This window comes from Phyllobates terribilis, unplaced genomic scaffold (assembly GCF_046119375.1).
Source record: "Phyllobates terribilis strain yellow unplaced genomic scaffold, ASM4611937v1 Scaffold_2__4_contigs__length_985480577, whole genome shotgun sequence".
NCBI lineage: Eukaryota > Metazoa > Chordata > Amphibia > Anura > Dendrobatidae > Phyllobates > Phyllobates terribilis.
Window position 1 is genome coordinate 972,204,639 of NW_027362762.1, and position 14,679 is coordinate 972,219,317.

The window sequence follows — 14,679 nt, forward strand, 5'->3', positions numbered from 1 at the left end:
CTCCAAACTCTGGCCTGGGAGAAGGTGTCATTGTATCTCAGGTCTGTGTTAAGAGGAAATACATTTGCATTTTAGTTAGCTTGTACCAGTTCTTGGCTGGCATTTGTTTGTGTAAGGCCTCCCTCGTGACTGTGTTAATTGGGGCTTTTGTGCTGAGCAAAAGGGGAATAAGGGAGGAATGGTTAATATTCTGTTAATATTTTCCTGACATTAATATTTCCCTGACACCCACTACATAAGTCCATGTAGCTTGTTGACCTGCAAACAGTGAAGGACAAACTAAACAGACTGATTAAATACTCAAACAATGAGAATTGACCTCATCCCACCTTGCCCCTGACCTGTGGATGATAGCCTGGAGGATTGATGTGGGCATAAAAAGGGACCTATATCCTTCTGTAGGGAGTCTCTATAGGACAACAGCCAGGGAACCATGGTTCCAACAGATTTGACACTCTACAGGACGCCAGCTGAAGGGATCACGACCCAAGCTGGAGGGATACAGATCTGCTCCATTGACCATCACTGAGCCCATTTAGATGTTTGGAGAAGCCAGGTTGGGACGCTCGGGTCTCCTGGCCTTGTACCTCGATGGACTGTCAGCTTCCTAAGCTTGCTGCTACCTTCTCTCTGTGGGGGTCCGCCAGAAGCGGGGGGGTCACTGGTTGCGGTAGACGATCCTGGAAGTCCTGAAGTTGCAGCTGCTTTAATCCCGGCCGGCCAGCGGAAGGGTGAGGCTCCATAATTTGCACTTGCTGGGACGGTTCTATGTGTTTATTGTCCCCTTTGTGGTTCAGTAAAGTATTGCCACACTGTTTTACCCGCACCCTGTATTGTCTGAGTAGCGTTACGCCCATGGTAATAGAGAAAGGGCGTTCAGTGGGATGAGCCCTGGTCCCTGCGGTGGGAAATGGTGAAGGATACCGGCAAACGCTCCACTGTGCACAAGAAGACCAGAAACAGTTTATTCTCCGGTGGAAGGAGAAGCATCGCCAGGACTATCCTGAACCAAATAAAGCTGGAAACTACTGTAAAATTCTACATTTACTTTGATGCAAGACATTTAATACAAATAATTGGTAGTTTTCAGATGATTAATAAATGTTACACTCACACCGCAGGGGATTATTCCCAGGGGAGAAGACTAAAAATCTGCACATTTTTTTGACTGTCTCCCTAATGCACATGAGGAATTATTACTTTCTAGAGGCAAAATGTGGCCTCTCTTTTTTAGGGCATTTGCAGAGTGCAGTAATATTTTCTAGGGGTCAGTTTTACCATCTAGAGGGAACAAAGGAGGCGTTATTAGTATCTGGGGGCATTATTATGTGGGGGGGCACAGTGGTGGCATTATTATGTGGGGGGCACAGTGATGGCATTATAATGTGGAGGGCACAGTGGAGGCATTATTATGTGGGGGGCACAGTAGAGGCATTATATGTGGAGGGCACAGTGGTGGTATTATTATGTGGGGGGCACAGTGGTGGCATTATTATGTGGAGGGCACAGTGGAGGCATTATTATGTGGGGGGGCACAGTGGAGGCATTATTATGTGGAGGGCACAGTGGAGGCATTATTATGTGGGGGGCACAGTAGAGGCATTATATGTGGAGGGCACAGTGGTGGTATTATTATGTGGGGGGCACAGTGGTGGCATTATTATGTGGAGGGCACAGTGGTGGTATTATTATGTGGGGGGCACAGTGGTGGCATTATTATGTGGAGGGCACAGTGGAGGCATTATTATGTGGGGGGGCACAGTGGTGGCATTATTATGTGGGGGGCACAGTGATGGCATTATAATGTGGAGGGCACAGTGGAGGCATTATTATGTGGGGGGCACAGTGGTGGCATTATTATGTGGGGGGCACAGTGGTGGCATTATTATGTGGGGGCACAGTGGAGGCATTATTATGTGGGGGGCACAGTGGTGGCATTATTATGTGGAGGGCACAGTGGTGGCATTATTATGTGGGGGGCACAGTGGTGGCATTATTATGTGGGGGCACAGTGGAGGCATTATTATGTGGGGGCACAGTGGTGGCATTATTATGTGGGGGCACAGTGGAGGCATTATTATGTGGGGGGCACAGTGGTGGCATTATTATGTAGGGGGCACAGTGGTGGCATTATTATGTGGGGGGCACAGTGGTGGCATTATTATGTAGGGGGCACAGTGGTGGCATTATTATGTGGGGGGCACAGTGGTGGCATTATTATGTGGGGGCACAGTGGTGGCATTATTATGTGGGGGCACAGTGGAGGCATTATTATGTGGGGGGCACAGTGGTGGCATTATTATGTAGGGGGCACAGTGGTGGCATTATTATGTGGGGGGCACAGTGGTGGCATTATTATGTAGGGGGCACAGTGGTGGCGTTATTATGTGGAGCACACAGTGGTCATATGTGGGGGCACAGTGGAGGCATTATTATGTGGGGGCACAGTGGAGGCATTATTATGTGGGGGGCACAGTGGTGGCATTATTATGTAGGGGGCACAGTGGTGGCATTATTATGTAGGGGGCACAGTGGTGGCATTATTATGTAGGGGGCACAGTGGTGGCGTTATTATGTGGAGCACACAGTGGTCATATGTGGGGGCACAGTGGAGGCATTATTATGTGGGGGGCACAGTGGTGGCATTATTATGTGGGGGCACAGTGGAGGCATTATTATGTGGGGGGCACAGTGGAGGCATTATTATGTGGGGGGCACAGTGAAGGCATTATTATGTGGGGGGCACAGTGGAGGCATTATGTGGGGGCACAGTGGTGGTATTATTATGTGGGGGGCACAGTGGTGGCATTATTATGTAGGGGGCACAGTGGAGGCATTATTATGTGGGGGCACAATGGTGGTATTATGTGGTGGGCACAGTGGTGACATTATGTGGAGGGCACAGTGGTGACATTATTATGTGGAGGGCATAGTGGTGACATTATTATGTGGGGGGCACAGTGGTGACATTATTATGTGGAGGGCACAGTGGTGGCATTATTATGTGGGGGGCACAGTAGAGGCATTATATGTGGAGGGCACAGTGGTGGTATTATTATGTGGGGGGCACAGTGGTGGTATTATTATGTGGAGGGCACAGTGGAGGCATTATTATGTGGGGGGCACAGTGGTGGCATTATTATGTGGGGAGCACAGTGGTGGTATTATTATGTGGGGGGCACAGTGGTGGTATTATTATGTGGAGGGCACAGTGGAGGCATTATTATGTGGGTGGTACAGTGGTGACATTATTATGTGGGGAGCACAGTGGTGGCATTATTATGTGGGGGGCACAGTGGGGGCATTTTTATGTGGGGGGCACAGTGGAGGCATTTTTATGTGGGTGGCACAGTGGTGGCATTATTATGTGGAGGGCACAGTGGTGGCATTATTATGTGGAGGGCACAGTGGAGGCATTATTATGTGGAGGGCACAGTGGTGGTATTATTATGTGGGGGCACGGTGGTGGTATTATTATGTGGGGGCACATGTGGGGGGCACAGTGGTGACATTATTATGTGGAGGGCACAGTGGTGGCATTATTATGTGGAGGGCACAGTGGAGGCATTATTATGTGGAGGGCACAGTGGAGGCATTATTATTATTATATGGAGGGCACAGTGGTGGCATTGTTATATGGAGGGCACAGTGGAAGCATTATTATGTGGAGGGTACAGTGGTGGCATTATTATGTGGGGGCACAGTGGTGGCATTATGTGGGGGCACAGTGGTGGCATTATTATGTGTGGGACACAGTGGAGGCATTGTTATATGGAGGGCACAGTGGAGGCATTGTTATGTGAAGGGTACAGTGGTGGCATTATTATGTGGGGGCACAGTGGTGGCATTATTATGTGGGGGCACAGTGGTGGCATTATTATGTGTGGGACACAGTGGTGGCATTATTATGTGGGGGCACAGTGGTGGCATTATTATGTGGGGGCACAGTGGTGGCATTATTATGTGGGGGCACAGTGGAAGCATTATTATGTGAGGGCACAGTGGTGGTATTATGTGGAGGGCACAGTAGAGGTATTATTATGTGGGGGGCAGAGTGGAGGCATTATTATGTGGGGGGCAGAGTGGAGGCATTATTATGTGGGGGCACAGTGGTGGCATTATTATGTGGGGGGTATAGTGGAGGCATTATTATGTGTGGGACACAGTGGTGGCATTATTATGTGGGGGCACAGTGGTGGCATTATTATGTGGGGGCACAGTGGTGGCATTATTATGTGGGGGCACAGTGGTGGCATTATTATGTGGGGGCACAGTGGTGGCATTATTATGTGGGGGGCACAGTGGTGGCATTATTATGTGGGGCAGTAATAGGGACATGTGACAGCAGAGGTTTAGTATTGGGGGATCAGCAGGATGAGGAGTTTGTGCAGATTGGGGATAGATGAGGACGGGGCTGGAGATGTGAGGAGTCAGATGTGTCTGTGCTGTGATCTCTGCAGATGAGTCCTGGAAGGAGAAGTCGTCATGCCGGTCTGGGCCAGATGGAAAAGACGGGAAAAGTGACGACTCCATCAGAGAGAACGTCAGCTGTAAGTCACTATATATAACTGTACTGTGATCTCTTATATGTTCTGCAGGACTGGTATCTAGCTCTATATGATCACTATATGACGGTAATATCAGTGTTGGTCTTTGCATAGAGATTCACAGTAAGGCTGCATGCACATGATGCGTTTTTCATGCGTTTATGCTGCGGAATTTCCGCAGCGGAAACGCATCAAAAAACGCAGGGTAATGCGCACCCCATGGTCCCCAATGGCATTCCGCAATGTCAATGCACATGCTGGGGATTTTTCCGCAGCGTTTCTGCAGCGCTCATAAATCCGCAGCATGTGCATTAATTTTGCGGAAGCGCCGCCATTGACTTCCATTGAGACGCATAATATCCGCATCACTACATCTGTACAAGCAGATATCACACGGTTCAATGTGCAAGTACAATCCGCACGGACAATCCGCACGCACAATCCGCACGCACAATCCGCACGCACAATCCGCACGCACAATCCGCACGCACAATCCGCACGTACAATCCGCACGCACAATCCGCACGCACAATCCGCACGTACAATCCGCACGCACAATCCGCACGCACAATCCGCACGCACAATCCGCCTGTACAATCCGCACGCACAATCCGCACGCACAATCCGCACGTACAATCCGCACGCACAATCCGCACGCACAATCCGCACGCACAATCCGCACGTACAATCCGCACGCACAATCCGCACGCACAATCCGCACGCACAATCCGCACGTACAATCCGCACGTACAATCTACCTGTACAATCCGCACGTACAATCTGCACGCACAATCCGCACGTACAATCCGCACGCACAATCCGCACGTACAATCCGCACGTACAATCCGCACGTACAATCCGCACGTACAATCCGCACGTACAATCTACCTGTACAATCCGCACGTACAATCCGCACGCACAATCCGCACGCACAATCCGCACGCACAATCCGCACGCACAATCCGCACGCACAATCCTCACGTACAATCCTCACGTACAATCCTCACGTACAATCCGCACGCACAATCCGCACGCACAATCCGCACGCACAATCCGCACGTACAATCCGCACGTACAATCCGCACGTACAATCTACCTGTACAATCCGCACGTACAATCCGCACGCACAATCCGCACGCACAATCCGCACGCACAATCCGCACGCACAATCCGCACGCACAATCCTCACGTACAATCCTCACGTACAATCCTCACGTACAATCCGCACGCACAATCCGCACGCACAATCCGCACGCACAATCCGCACGCACAATCCGCACGCACAATCCGCACGCACAATCCGCACGTACAATCCGCACGCACAATCCGCACGCACAATCCGCACGCACAATCCGCACGCACAATCCGCACGCACAATCCGCACGCACAATCCTCACGCACAATCCGCACGCACAATCCGCACGCACAATCCTCACGCACAATCCGCACGCACAATCCGCACGCACAATCCGCACGCACAATCCGCACGCACAATCCTCACGCACAATCCTCACGCACAATCCGCACGTACAATCCGCACGCACAATCCGCACGCACAATCCGCACGCACAATCCGCACGCACAATCCGCACGCACAATCCTCACGCACAATCCGCACGCACAATCCGCACGCACAATCCGCACGCACAATCCTCACGCACAATCCGCACGCACAATCCGCACGCACAATCCGCACGCACAATCCTCACGCACAATCCGCACGCACAATCCTCACGCACAATCCGCACGCACAATCCGCACGCACAATCCGCACGCACAATCCGCACGCACAATCCTCACGCACAATCCGCACGCACAATCCGCACGCACAATCCGCACGCACAATCCTCACGCACAATCCGCACGCACAATCCGCACGCACAATCCTCACGCACAATCCGCACGCACAATCCGCACGCACAATCCTCACGCACAATCCGCACGCACAATCCTCACGCACAATCCGCACGTACAATCCGCACGAGTTTTTTCTGCCAGGGAGATGCAGAAACGCTCAGGAAAAATCCGCAGCATTTCTCCATGGTGGGCACTAGGCCTCAAAGGTCAGTATGCTTCAACCCCAAGCCAGACCCCGGGACACGGCGACCCCCAGCGTCCCCTCTATACACCATCTTCACTGGAGCTGTAATCCTCTGTGCTGCTGGAACAGATCCACTTGTAGCTCCAGATCACGTGACTTATCGACCTTCTGGTTGGTCACATGACTTGTGGGAGGGGCCGACCTCCTGCTTACGTCAGTAAGATGGCGCTCTCCATGGTCCAGCGTGCAGTGCGGAGCCGGCTGAGAAACGGGATCCGGACATTGTGCACAGACCGGCAGCACCGACCGCAGGTGACACCGGGACCGACTCACAGCCCACTGGTCACATGATCCATCCGCGTGCGGAGCGCCCTCTAGCGTCCGGTTATATCATCGCTGATAGTCTGTGTGTGCGGAGCGCCCTCTAGTGTCAGGTTATATCATCGCTGATGGTCTGTGTGTGCGGAGCGCCCTCTAGTGTCAGGTTATATCATCGCTGATGGTCTGTGTGTGCGGAGCGCCCTCTAGCGTCCGGTTATATCATCGCTGATAGTCTGTGTGTGCGGAGCGCCCTCTAGTGTCAGGTTATATCATCGCTGATGGTCTGTGTGTGTGGAGCGCCCTCTAGCGTCCGGTTATATCATCGCTGATAGTCTGTGTGTGCGGAGCGCCCTCTAGTGTCAGGTTATATCATCGCTGATAGTCTGTGTGTGCGGAGCGCCCTCTAGTGTCAGGTTATATCATCGCTGATGGTCTGTGTGTGTGTGGAGCGCCCTCTAGTGTCAGGTTATATCATCGCTGATGGTCTGTGTGTGCGGAGCGCCCTCTAGTGTCAGGTTATATCGCTGATAGTCGGTGTGTGCGGAGCGCCCTCTAGTGTCAGGTTATATCATCGCTGATAGTCTGTGTGTGCGGAGCGCCCTCTAGCGTCCGGTTATATCATCGCTGATGGTCGGGGTGTGCGGAGCGCCCTCTGGTGTCAGGTTATATCATCGCTGATGGTCTATGTGTGCGGAGCGCCCTCTAGCGTCCGGTTATATCATCGCTGATAGTCTGTATGTGCGGAGCGCCCTCTAGCGTCCGGTTATATCATCGCTGATGGTCTGTGTGTGTGGAGCGCCCTCTAGCGTCAGGTTATATCATCGCTTATGGTCTGTGTGTGCGGAGCGCCCTCTAGTGTCAGGTTATATCATCGCTGATGGTCTGTGTGTGCGGAGCGCCCTCTAGTGTCAGGTTATATCATCGCTGACAGTCTGTGTGTGTGGAGCGCCCTCTAGCGTCCGGTTATATCATCGCTGATGGTCTGTGTGTGTGGAGCGCCCTCTAGCGTCCGGTTATATCATCGCTGATGGTCTGTGTGTGTGGAGCGCCCTCTAGCGTCAGGTTATATCATCGCTGATGGTCGGTGTGTGTGGAGCGCCCTCTAGCGTCCGGTTATATCATCGCTGATGGTCTGTGTGTGTGGAGCGCCCTCTAGCGTCAGGTTATATCATCGCTGATGGTCTGTGTGTGCGGAGCGCCCTCTAGTGTCAGGTTATATCATCGCTGATAGTCTGTGTGTGCGGAGCGCCCTCTAGTGTCAGGTTATATCATCGCTGATGGTCTGTGTGTGTGGAGCGCCCTCTAGTGTCAGGTTATATCATCGCTGATGGTCTGTGTGTGCGGAGCGCCCTCTAGTGTCAGGTTATATCATCGCTGATAGTCGGTGTGTGCGGAGCGCCCTCTAGTGTCAGGTTATATCATCGCTGATAGTCTGTGTGTGCGGAGCGCCCTCTAGCGTCCGGTTATATCATCGCTGATGGTCGGGGTGTGCGGAGCGCCCTCTGGTGTCAGGTTATATCATCGCTGATGGTCTATGTGTGCGGAGCGCCCTCTAGCGTCCGGTTGTATCATCGCTGATAGTCTGTATGTGCGGAGCGCCCTCTAGCGTCCGGTTATATCATCGCTGATGGTCTGTGTGTGTGGAGCGCCCTCTAGCGTCAGGTTATATCATCGCTTATGGTCTGTGTGTGCGGAGCGCCCTCTAGTGTCAGGTTATATCATCGCTGATGGTCTGTGTGTGCGGAGCGCCCTCTAGTGTCAGGTTATATCATCGCTGACAGTCTGTGTGTGTGGAGCGCCCTCTAGCGTCAGGTTATATCATCGCTGATGGTCTGTGTGTGCGGAGCGCCCTCTAGCGTCCGGTTATATCATCGCTGATGGTCTGTGTGTGTGGAGCGCCCTCTAGCGTCCGGTTATATCATCGCTGATGGTCTGTGTGTGTGGAGCGCCCTCTAGCGTCAGGTTATATCATCGCTGATGGTCGGTGTGTGCGGAGCGCCCTCTAGTGTCAGGTTATATCATCGCTGATGGTCTGTGTGTGGAGCGCCCTCTAGCGTCAGGTTATATCGCTGATGGTCTGTGTGTGCGGAGCGCCCTCTAGCGTCAGGTTATATCATCGCTGATGGTCGGTGTGTGCGGAGCGCCCTCTAGCGTCCGGTTATATCATCGCTGATGGTCTGTGTGTGCGGAGCGCCCTCTAGTGTCAGGTTATATCATCGCTGATGGTCTGTGTGTGTGCGGAGCGCCCTCTAGTGTCAGGTTATATCATCGCTGATGGTCTGTGTGTGTGCGGAGCGCCCTCTAGTGTCAGGTTATATCATCGCTGATAGTCTGTGTGTGTGGAGCGCCCTCTAGCGTCAGGTTATATCATCGCTGATGGTCTGTGTGTGCGGAGCGCCCTCTAGTATCAGGTTATTTCATCGCTGATGGTCTGTGTGTGCGGAGCGCCCTCTAGCGTCCGGTTATATCATCGCTGATGGTCTGTGTGTGTGCGGAGCGCCCTCTAGCGTCCGGTTATATCATCGCTGATGGTCTGTGTGTGTGGAGCGCCCTCTAGCGTCAGGTTATATCATCGCTGATGGTCTGTGTGTGTGGAGCGCCCTCTAGCGTCAGGTTATATTATCGCTGATGGTCTGTGTGTGCGGAGCGCCCTCTAGCGTCAGGTTATATCATCGCTGATGGTCTGTGTGTGCGGAGCGCCCTCTAGTGTCAGGTTATATCATCGCTGATGGTCTGTGTGTGCGGAGCGCCCTCTAGCGTCCGGTTATATTATCGCTGATGGTCTGTGTGTGCGGAGCACCCTCTAGCGTCAGGTTATATCATCGCTGATGGTCGGTGTGTGCGGAGCACCCTCTAGCGTCAGGTTATATCATCGCTGATGGTCTGTGTGTGTGGAGCGCCCTCTAGTGTCAGGTTATATCATCGCTGATGGTCTGTGTGTGCGGAGCGCCCTCTAGCGTCAGGTTATATCATCGCTGATGGTCTGTGTGTGTGGAGCGCCCTCTAGCGTCAGGTTATATCATCGCTGATAGTCGGTGTGTGCGGAGCGCCCTCTAGTGTCAGGTTATATCATCGCTGATGGTCTGTGTGTGCGGAGCGCCCTCTAGTGTCAGGTTATATCATCGCTGATGGTCTGTGTGTGCGGAGCGCCCTCTAGCGTCCGGTTATATTATCGCTGATGGTCGGTGTGTGCGGAGCGCCCTCTAGTGTCAGGTTATATCATCGCTGATGGTCGGTGTGTGCGGAGCGCCCTCTAGCGTCCGGTTATATCATCGCTGATGGTCTGTGTGTGCGGAGCGCCCTCTAGCGTCCGGTTATATCATCGCTGATGGTCGGTGTGTGCGGAGCGCCCTCTAGCGTCCGATTATATCATCGCTGATGGTCGGTGTGTGCGGAGCGCCCTCTAGCGTCCGGTTATATCATCGCTAATGGTCTGTTTGTGCGGAGCGCCCTCTAGCGTCCGGTTATATCATCGCTGATGGTCTGTTTGTGCGGAGCGCCCTCTAGCGTCCGGTTATATTATCGCTGATGGTCGGTGTGTGCGGAGCGCCCTCTAGTGTCAGGTTATATCATCGCTGATGGTCGGTGTGTGCGGAGCGCCCTCTAGCGTCCGGTTATATCATCGCTGATGGTCTGTGTGTGTGGAGCGCCCTCTAGCGTCAGGTTATATCATCGCTGATGGTCTGTGTGTGCGGAGCGCCCTCTAGTGTCAGGTTATATCATCGCTGATGGTCTGTGTGTGTGTGGAGCGCCGTCTAGCGTCCGGTTATATTATCGCTGATGGTCTGTGTGTGCGGAGCGCCCTCTAGCGTCAGGTTATATCATCGCTGATAGTCTGTGTGTGCGGAGCGCCCTCTAGTGTCAGGTTATATCATCGCTGATGGTCTGTTTGTGCGGAGCGCTCTCTAGTGTCAGGTTATATTATCGCTGATGGTCTGTGTGTGCGGAGCGCCCTCTAGCGTCCGGTTATATCATCGCTGATGGTCTGTTTGTGCGGAGCGCCCTCTAGCGTCCGGTTATATTATCGCTGATGGTCGGGGTGTGCGGAGCGCCCTCTAGTGTCAGGTTATATTATCGCTGATGGTCTGTGTGTGCGGAGCGCCCTCTAGCGTCCGGTTATATCATCGCTGATGGTCTGTTTGTGCGGAGCGCCCTCTAGCGTCCGGTTATATCATCGCTGATGGTCTCTTTGTGCGGAGCGCCCTCTAGCGTCCGGTTATATTATCGCTGATGGTCGGTGTGTGCGGAGCGCCCTCTAGTGTCAGGTTATATTATCGCTGATGGTCTGTGTGTGCGGAGCGCCCTCTAGCGTCCGGTTATATCATCGCTGATGGTCTGTTTGTGCGGAGCGCCCTCTAGCGTCCGGTTATATTATCGCTGATGGTCGGTGTGTGCGGAGCGCCCTCTAGTGTCAGGTTATATCATCGCTGATGGTCTGTGTGTGCGGAGCGCCCTCTAGCGTCCGGTTATATCATCGCTGATGGTCTGTTTGTGCGGAGCGCCCTCTAGCGTCCGGTTATATTATCGCTGATGGTCGGTGTGTGCGGAGCGCCCTCTAGTGTCAGGTTATATTATCGCTGATGGTCTGTGTGTGCGGAGCGCCCTCTAGCGTCCGGTTATATCATCGCTGATGGTCTGTTTGTGCGGAGCGCCCTCTAGCGTCCGGTTATATTATCGCTGATGGTCGGGGTGTGCGGAGCGCCCTCTAGCGTCCGGTTATATCATCGCTGATGGTCTGTTTGTGCGGAGCGCCCTCTAGCGTCCGGTTATATCATCGCTGATGGTCGGTGTGTGCGGAGCGCCCTCTAGTGTCAGGTTATATCATCGCTGATGGTCGGTGTGTGCGGAGCGCCCTCTAGCGTCCGGTTATATCATCGCTGATGGTCTGTGTGTGTGGAGCGCCCTCTAGTGTCAGGTTATATCATCGCTGATGGTCTGTGTGTGCGGAGCGCCCTCTAGTGTCAGGTTATATAATCGCTGATGGTCTGTGTGTGTGTGGAGCGCCCTCTAGCGTCCGGTTATATTATCGCTGATGGTCTGTGTGTGTGTGGAGCGCCGTCTAGCGTCCGGTTATATTATCGCTGATGGTCTGTGTGTGCGGAGCGCCCTCTAGCGTCAGGTTATATCATCGCTGATGGTCTGTGTGTGCGGAGCGCCCTCTAGCGTCCGGTTATATTATCGCTGATGGTCTGTGTGTGCGGAGCGCCCTCTAGTGTCAGGTTATATCATCGCTGATGGTCTGTTTGTGCGGAGCGCTCTCTAGTGTCAGGTTATATTATCGCTGATGGTCTGTGTGTGCGGAGCGCCCTCTAGCGTCCGGTTATATCATCGCTGATGGTCTGTTTGTGCGGAGCGCCCTCTAGCGTCCGGTTATATTATCGCTGATGGTCGGTGTGTGCGGAGCGCCCTCTAGTGTCAGGTTATATTATCGCTGATGGTCTGTGTGTGCGGAGCGCCCTCTAGCGTCCGGTTATATCATCGCTGATGGTCTGTTTGTGCGGAGCGCCCTCTAGCGTCCGGTTATATTATCGCTGATGGTCGGTGTGTGCGGAGCGCCCTCTAGTGTCAGGTTATATCATCGCTGATGGTCTGTGTGTGCGGAGCGCCCTCTAGCGTCCGGTTATATCATCGCTGATGGTCTGTTTGTGCGGAGCGCCCTCTAGCGTCCGGTTATATTATCGCTGATGGTCGGTGTGTGCGGAGCGCCCTCTAGTGTCAGGTTATATTATCGCTGATGGTCTGTGTGTGCGGAGCGCCCTCTAGCGTCCGGTTATATCATCGCTGATGGTCTGTTTGTGCGGAGCGCCCTCTAGCGTCCGGTTATATTATCGCTGATGGTCGGGGTGTGCGGAGCGCCCTCTAGCGTCCGGTTATATCATCGCTGATGGTCTGTTTGTGCGGAGCGCCCTCTAGCGTCCGGTTATATCATCGCTGATGGTCGGTGTGTGCGGAGCGCCCTCTAGTGTCAGGTTATATCATCGCTGATGGTCGGTGTGTGCGGAGCGCCCTCTAGCGTCCGGTTATATCATCGCTGATGGTCTGTGTGTGTGGAGCGCCCTCTAGTGTCAGGTTATATCATCGCTGATGGTCTGTGTGTGCGGAGCGCCCTCTAGTGTCAGGTTATATAATCGCTGATGGTCTGTGTGTGTGTGGAGCGCCCTCTAGCGTCCGGTTATATTATCGCTGATGGTCTGTGTGTGCGGAGCGCCCTCTAGCGTCAGGTTATATCATCGCTGATGGTCTGTGTGTGCGGAGCGCCCTCTAGCGTCAGGTTATATCATCGCTGATGGTCTGTGTGTGTGGAGCGCCCTCTAGCGTCAGGTTATATCATCGCTGATGGTCGGTGTGTGCGGAGCGCCCTCTAGTGTCAGGTTATATCATCGCTGATGGTCTGTGTGTGCGGAGCGCCCTCTAGCGTCCGGTTATATCATCGCTGATGGTCTGTGTGTGTGGAGCGCCCTCTAGCGTCAGGTTATATCATCGCTGATGATCTGTGTGTGCGGAGCGCCCTCTAGCGTCAGGTTATATCATCGCTGATGGTCTGTGTGTGCGGAGCGCCCTCTAGCGTCCGGTTATATCATCGCTGATGGTCTGTTTGTGCGGAGCGCCCTCTAGCATCCGGTTATATTATCGCTGATGGTCGTGGTGTGTGGAGCGCCCTCTAGCGTCAGGTTATATCATCGCTGATAGTCGGTGTGTGCGGAGCGCCCTCTAGTGTCAGTTTATATCATCGCTGATGGTCTGTGTGTGCGGAGCGCCCTCTAGCGTCAGGTTATATCATCGCTGATGGTCTGTGTGTGTGGAGCGCCCTCTAGCGTCAGGTTATATCATCGCTGATAGTCGGTGTGTGCGGAGCGCCCTCTAGTGTCAGGTTATATCATCGCTGATGGTCTGTGTGTGCGGAGCGCCCTCTAGTGTCAGGTTATATCATCGCTGATGGTCTGTGTGTGCGGAGCGCCCTCTAGTGTCAGGTTATATCATCGCTGATGGTCTGTGTGTGCGGAGCGCCCTCTAGCGTCCGGTTATATTATCGCTGATGGTCGGTGTGTGCGGAGCGCCCTCTAGTGTCAGGTTATATCATCGCTGATGGTCGGTGTGTGCGGAGCGCCCTCTAGCGTCCGGTTATATCATCGCTGATGGTCTGTGTGTGCGGAGCGCCCTCTAGCGTCCGGTTATATCATCGCTGATGGTCGGTGTGTGCGGAGCGCCCTCTAGCGTCCGATTATATCATCGCTGATGGTCGGTGTGTGCGGAGCGCCCTCTAGCGTCCGGTTATATCATCGCTAATGGTCTGTTTGTGCGGAGCGCCCTCTAGCGTCCGGTTATATCATCGCTGATGGTCTGTTTGTGCGGAGCGCCCTCTAGCGTCCGGTTATATTATCGCTGATGGTCGGTGTGTGCGGAGCGCCCTCTAGTGTCAGGTTATATCATCGCTGATGGTCGGTGTGTGCGGAGCGCCCTCTAGCGTCCGGTTATATCATCGCTGATGGTCTGTGTGTGTGGAGCGCCCTCTAGCGTCAGGTTATATCATCGCTGATGGTCTGTGTGTGCGGAGCGCCCTCTAGTGTCAGGTTATATCATCGCTGATGGTCTGTGTGTGTGTGGAGCGCCGTCTAGCGTCCGGTTATATTATCGCTGATGGTCTGTGTGTGCGGAGCGCCCTCTAGCGTCAGGTTATATCATCGCTGATGGTCTGTGTGTGCGGAGCGCCCTCTAGCGTCCGGTTATATTATCGCTGATGGTCTGTGTGTGCGGAGCGCCCTCTAGTGT

General features: G+C 53.6%; 2 protein-coding genes across 2 annotated transcripts in view; one reads left to right on the plus strand and one right to left on the minus strand.

Annotated features, from left to right (window-relative positions):
- Positions 1-6,539, minus strand: part of HAO2 (hydroxyacid oxidase 2) — a 321,468-nt gene extending 314,929 nt beyond the window's left edge. Inside the window, exon 1 of the mRNA XM_073668731.1 lies at positions 6,521-6,539. The gene's annotated coding sequence lies outside the window, so the exon portion shown is untranslated. The remainder of the gene's footprint in view (positions 1-6,520) is intronic.
- A 237-nt stretch (positions 6,540-6,776) lies between these two features.
- Positions 6,777-14,679, plus strand: part of WARS2 (tryptophanyl tRNA synthetase 2, mitochondrial) — a 32,746-nt gene continuing 24,843 nt past the window's right edge. Inside the window, exon 1 of the mRNA XM_073668727.1 lies at positions 6,777-6,900. Within this exon, the coding sequence (XP_073524828.1) occupies positions 6,811-6,900 (90 nt within the window). The 5' untranslated portion in view covers positions 6,777-6,810. The remainder of the gene's footprint in view (positions 6,901-14,679) is intronic.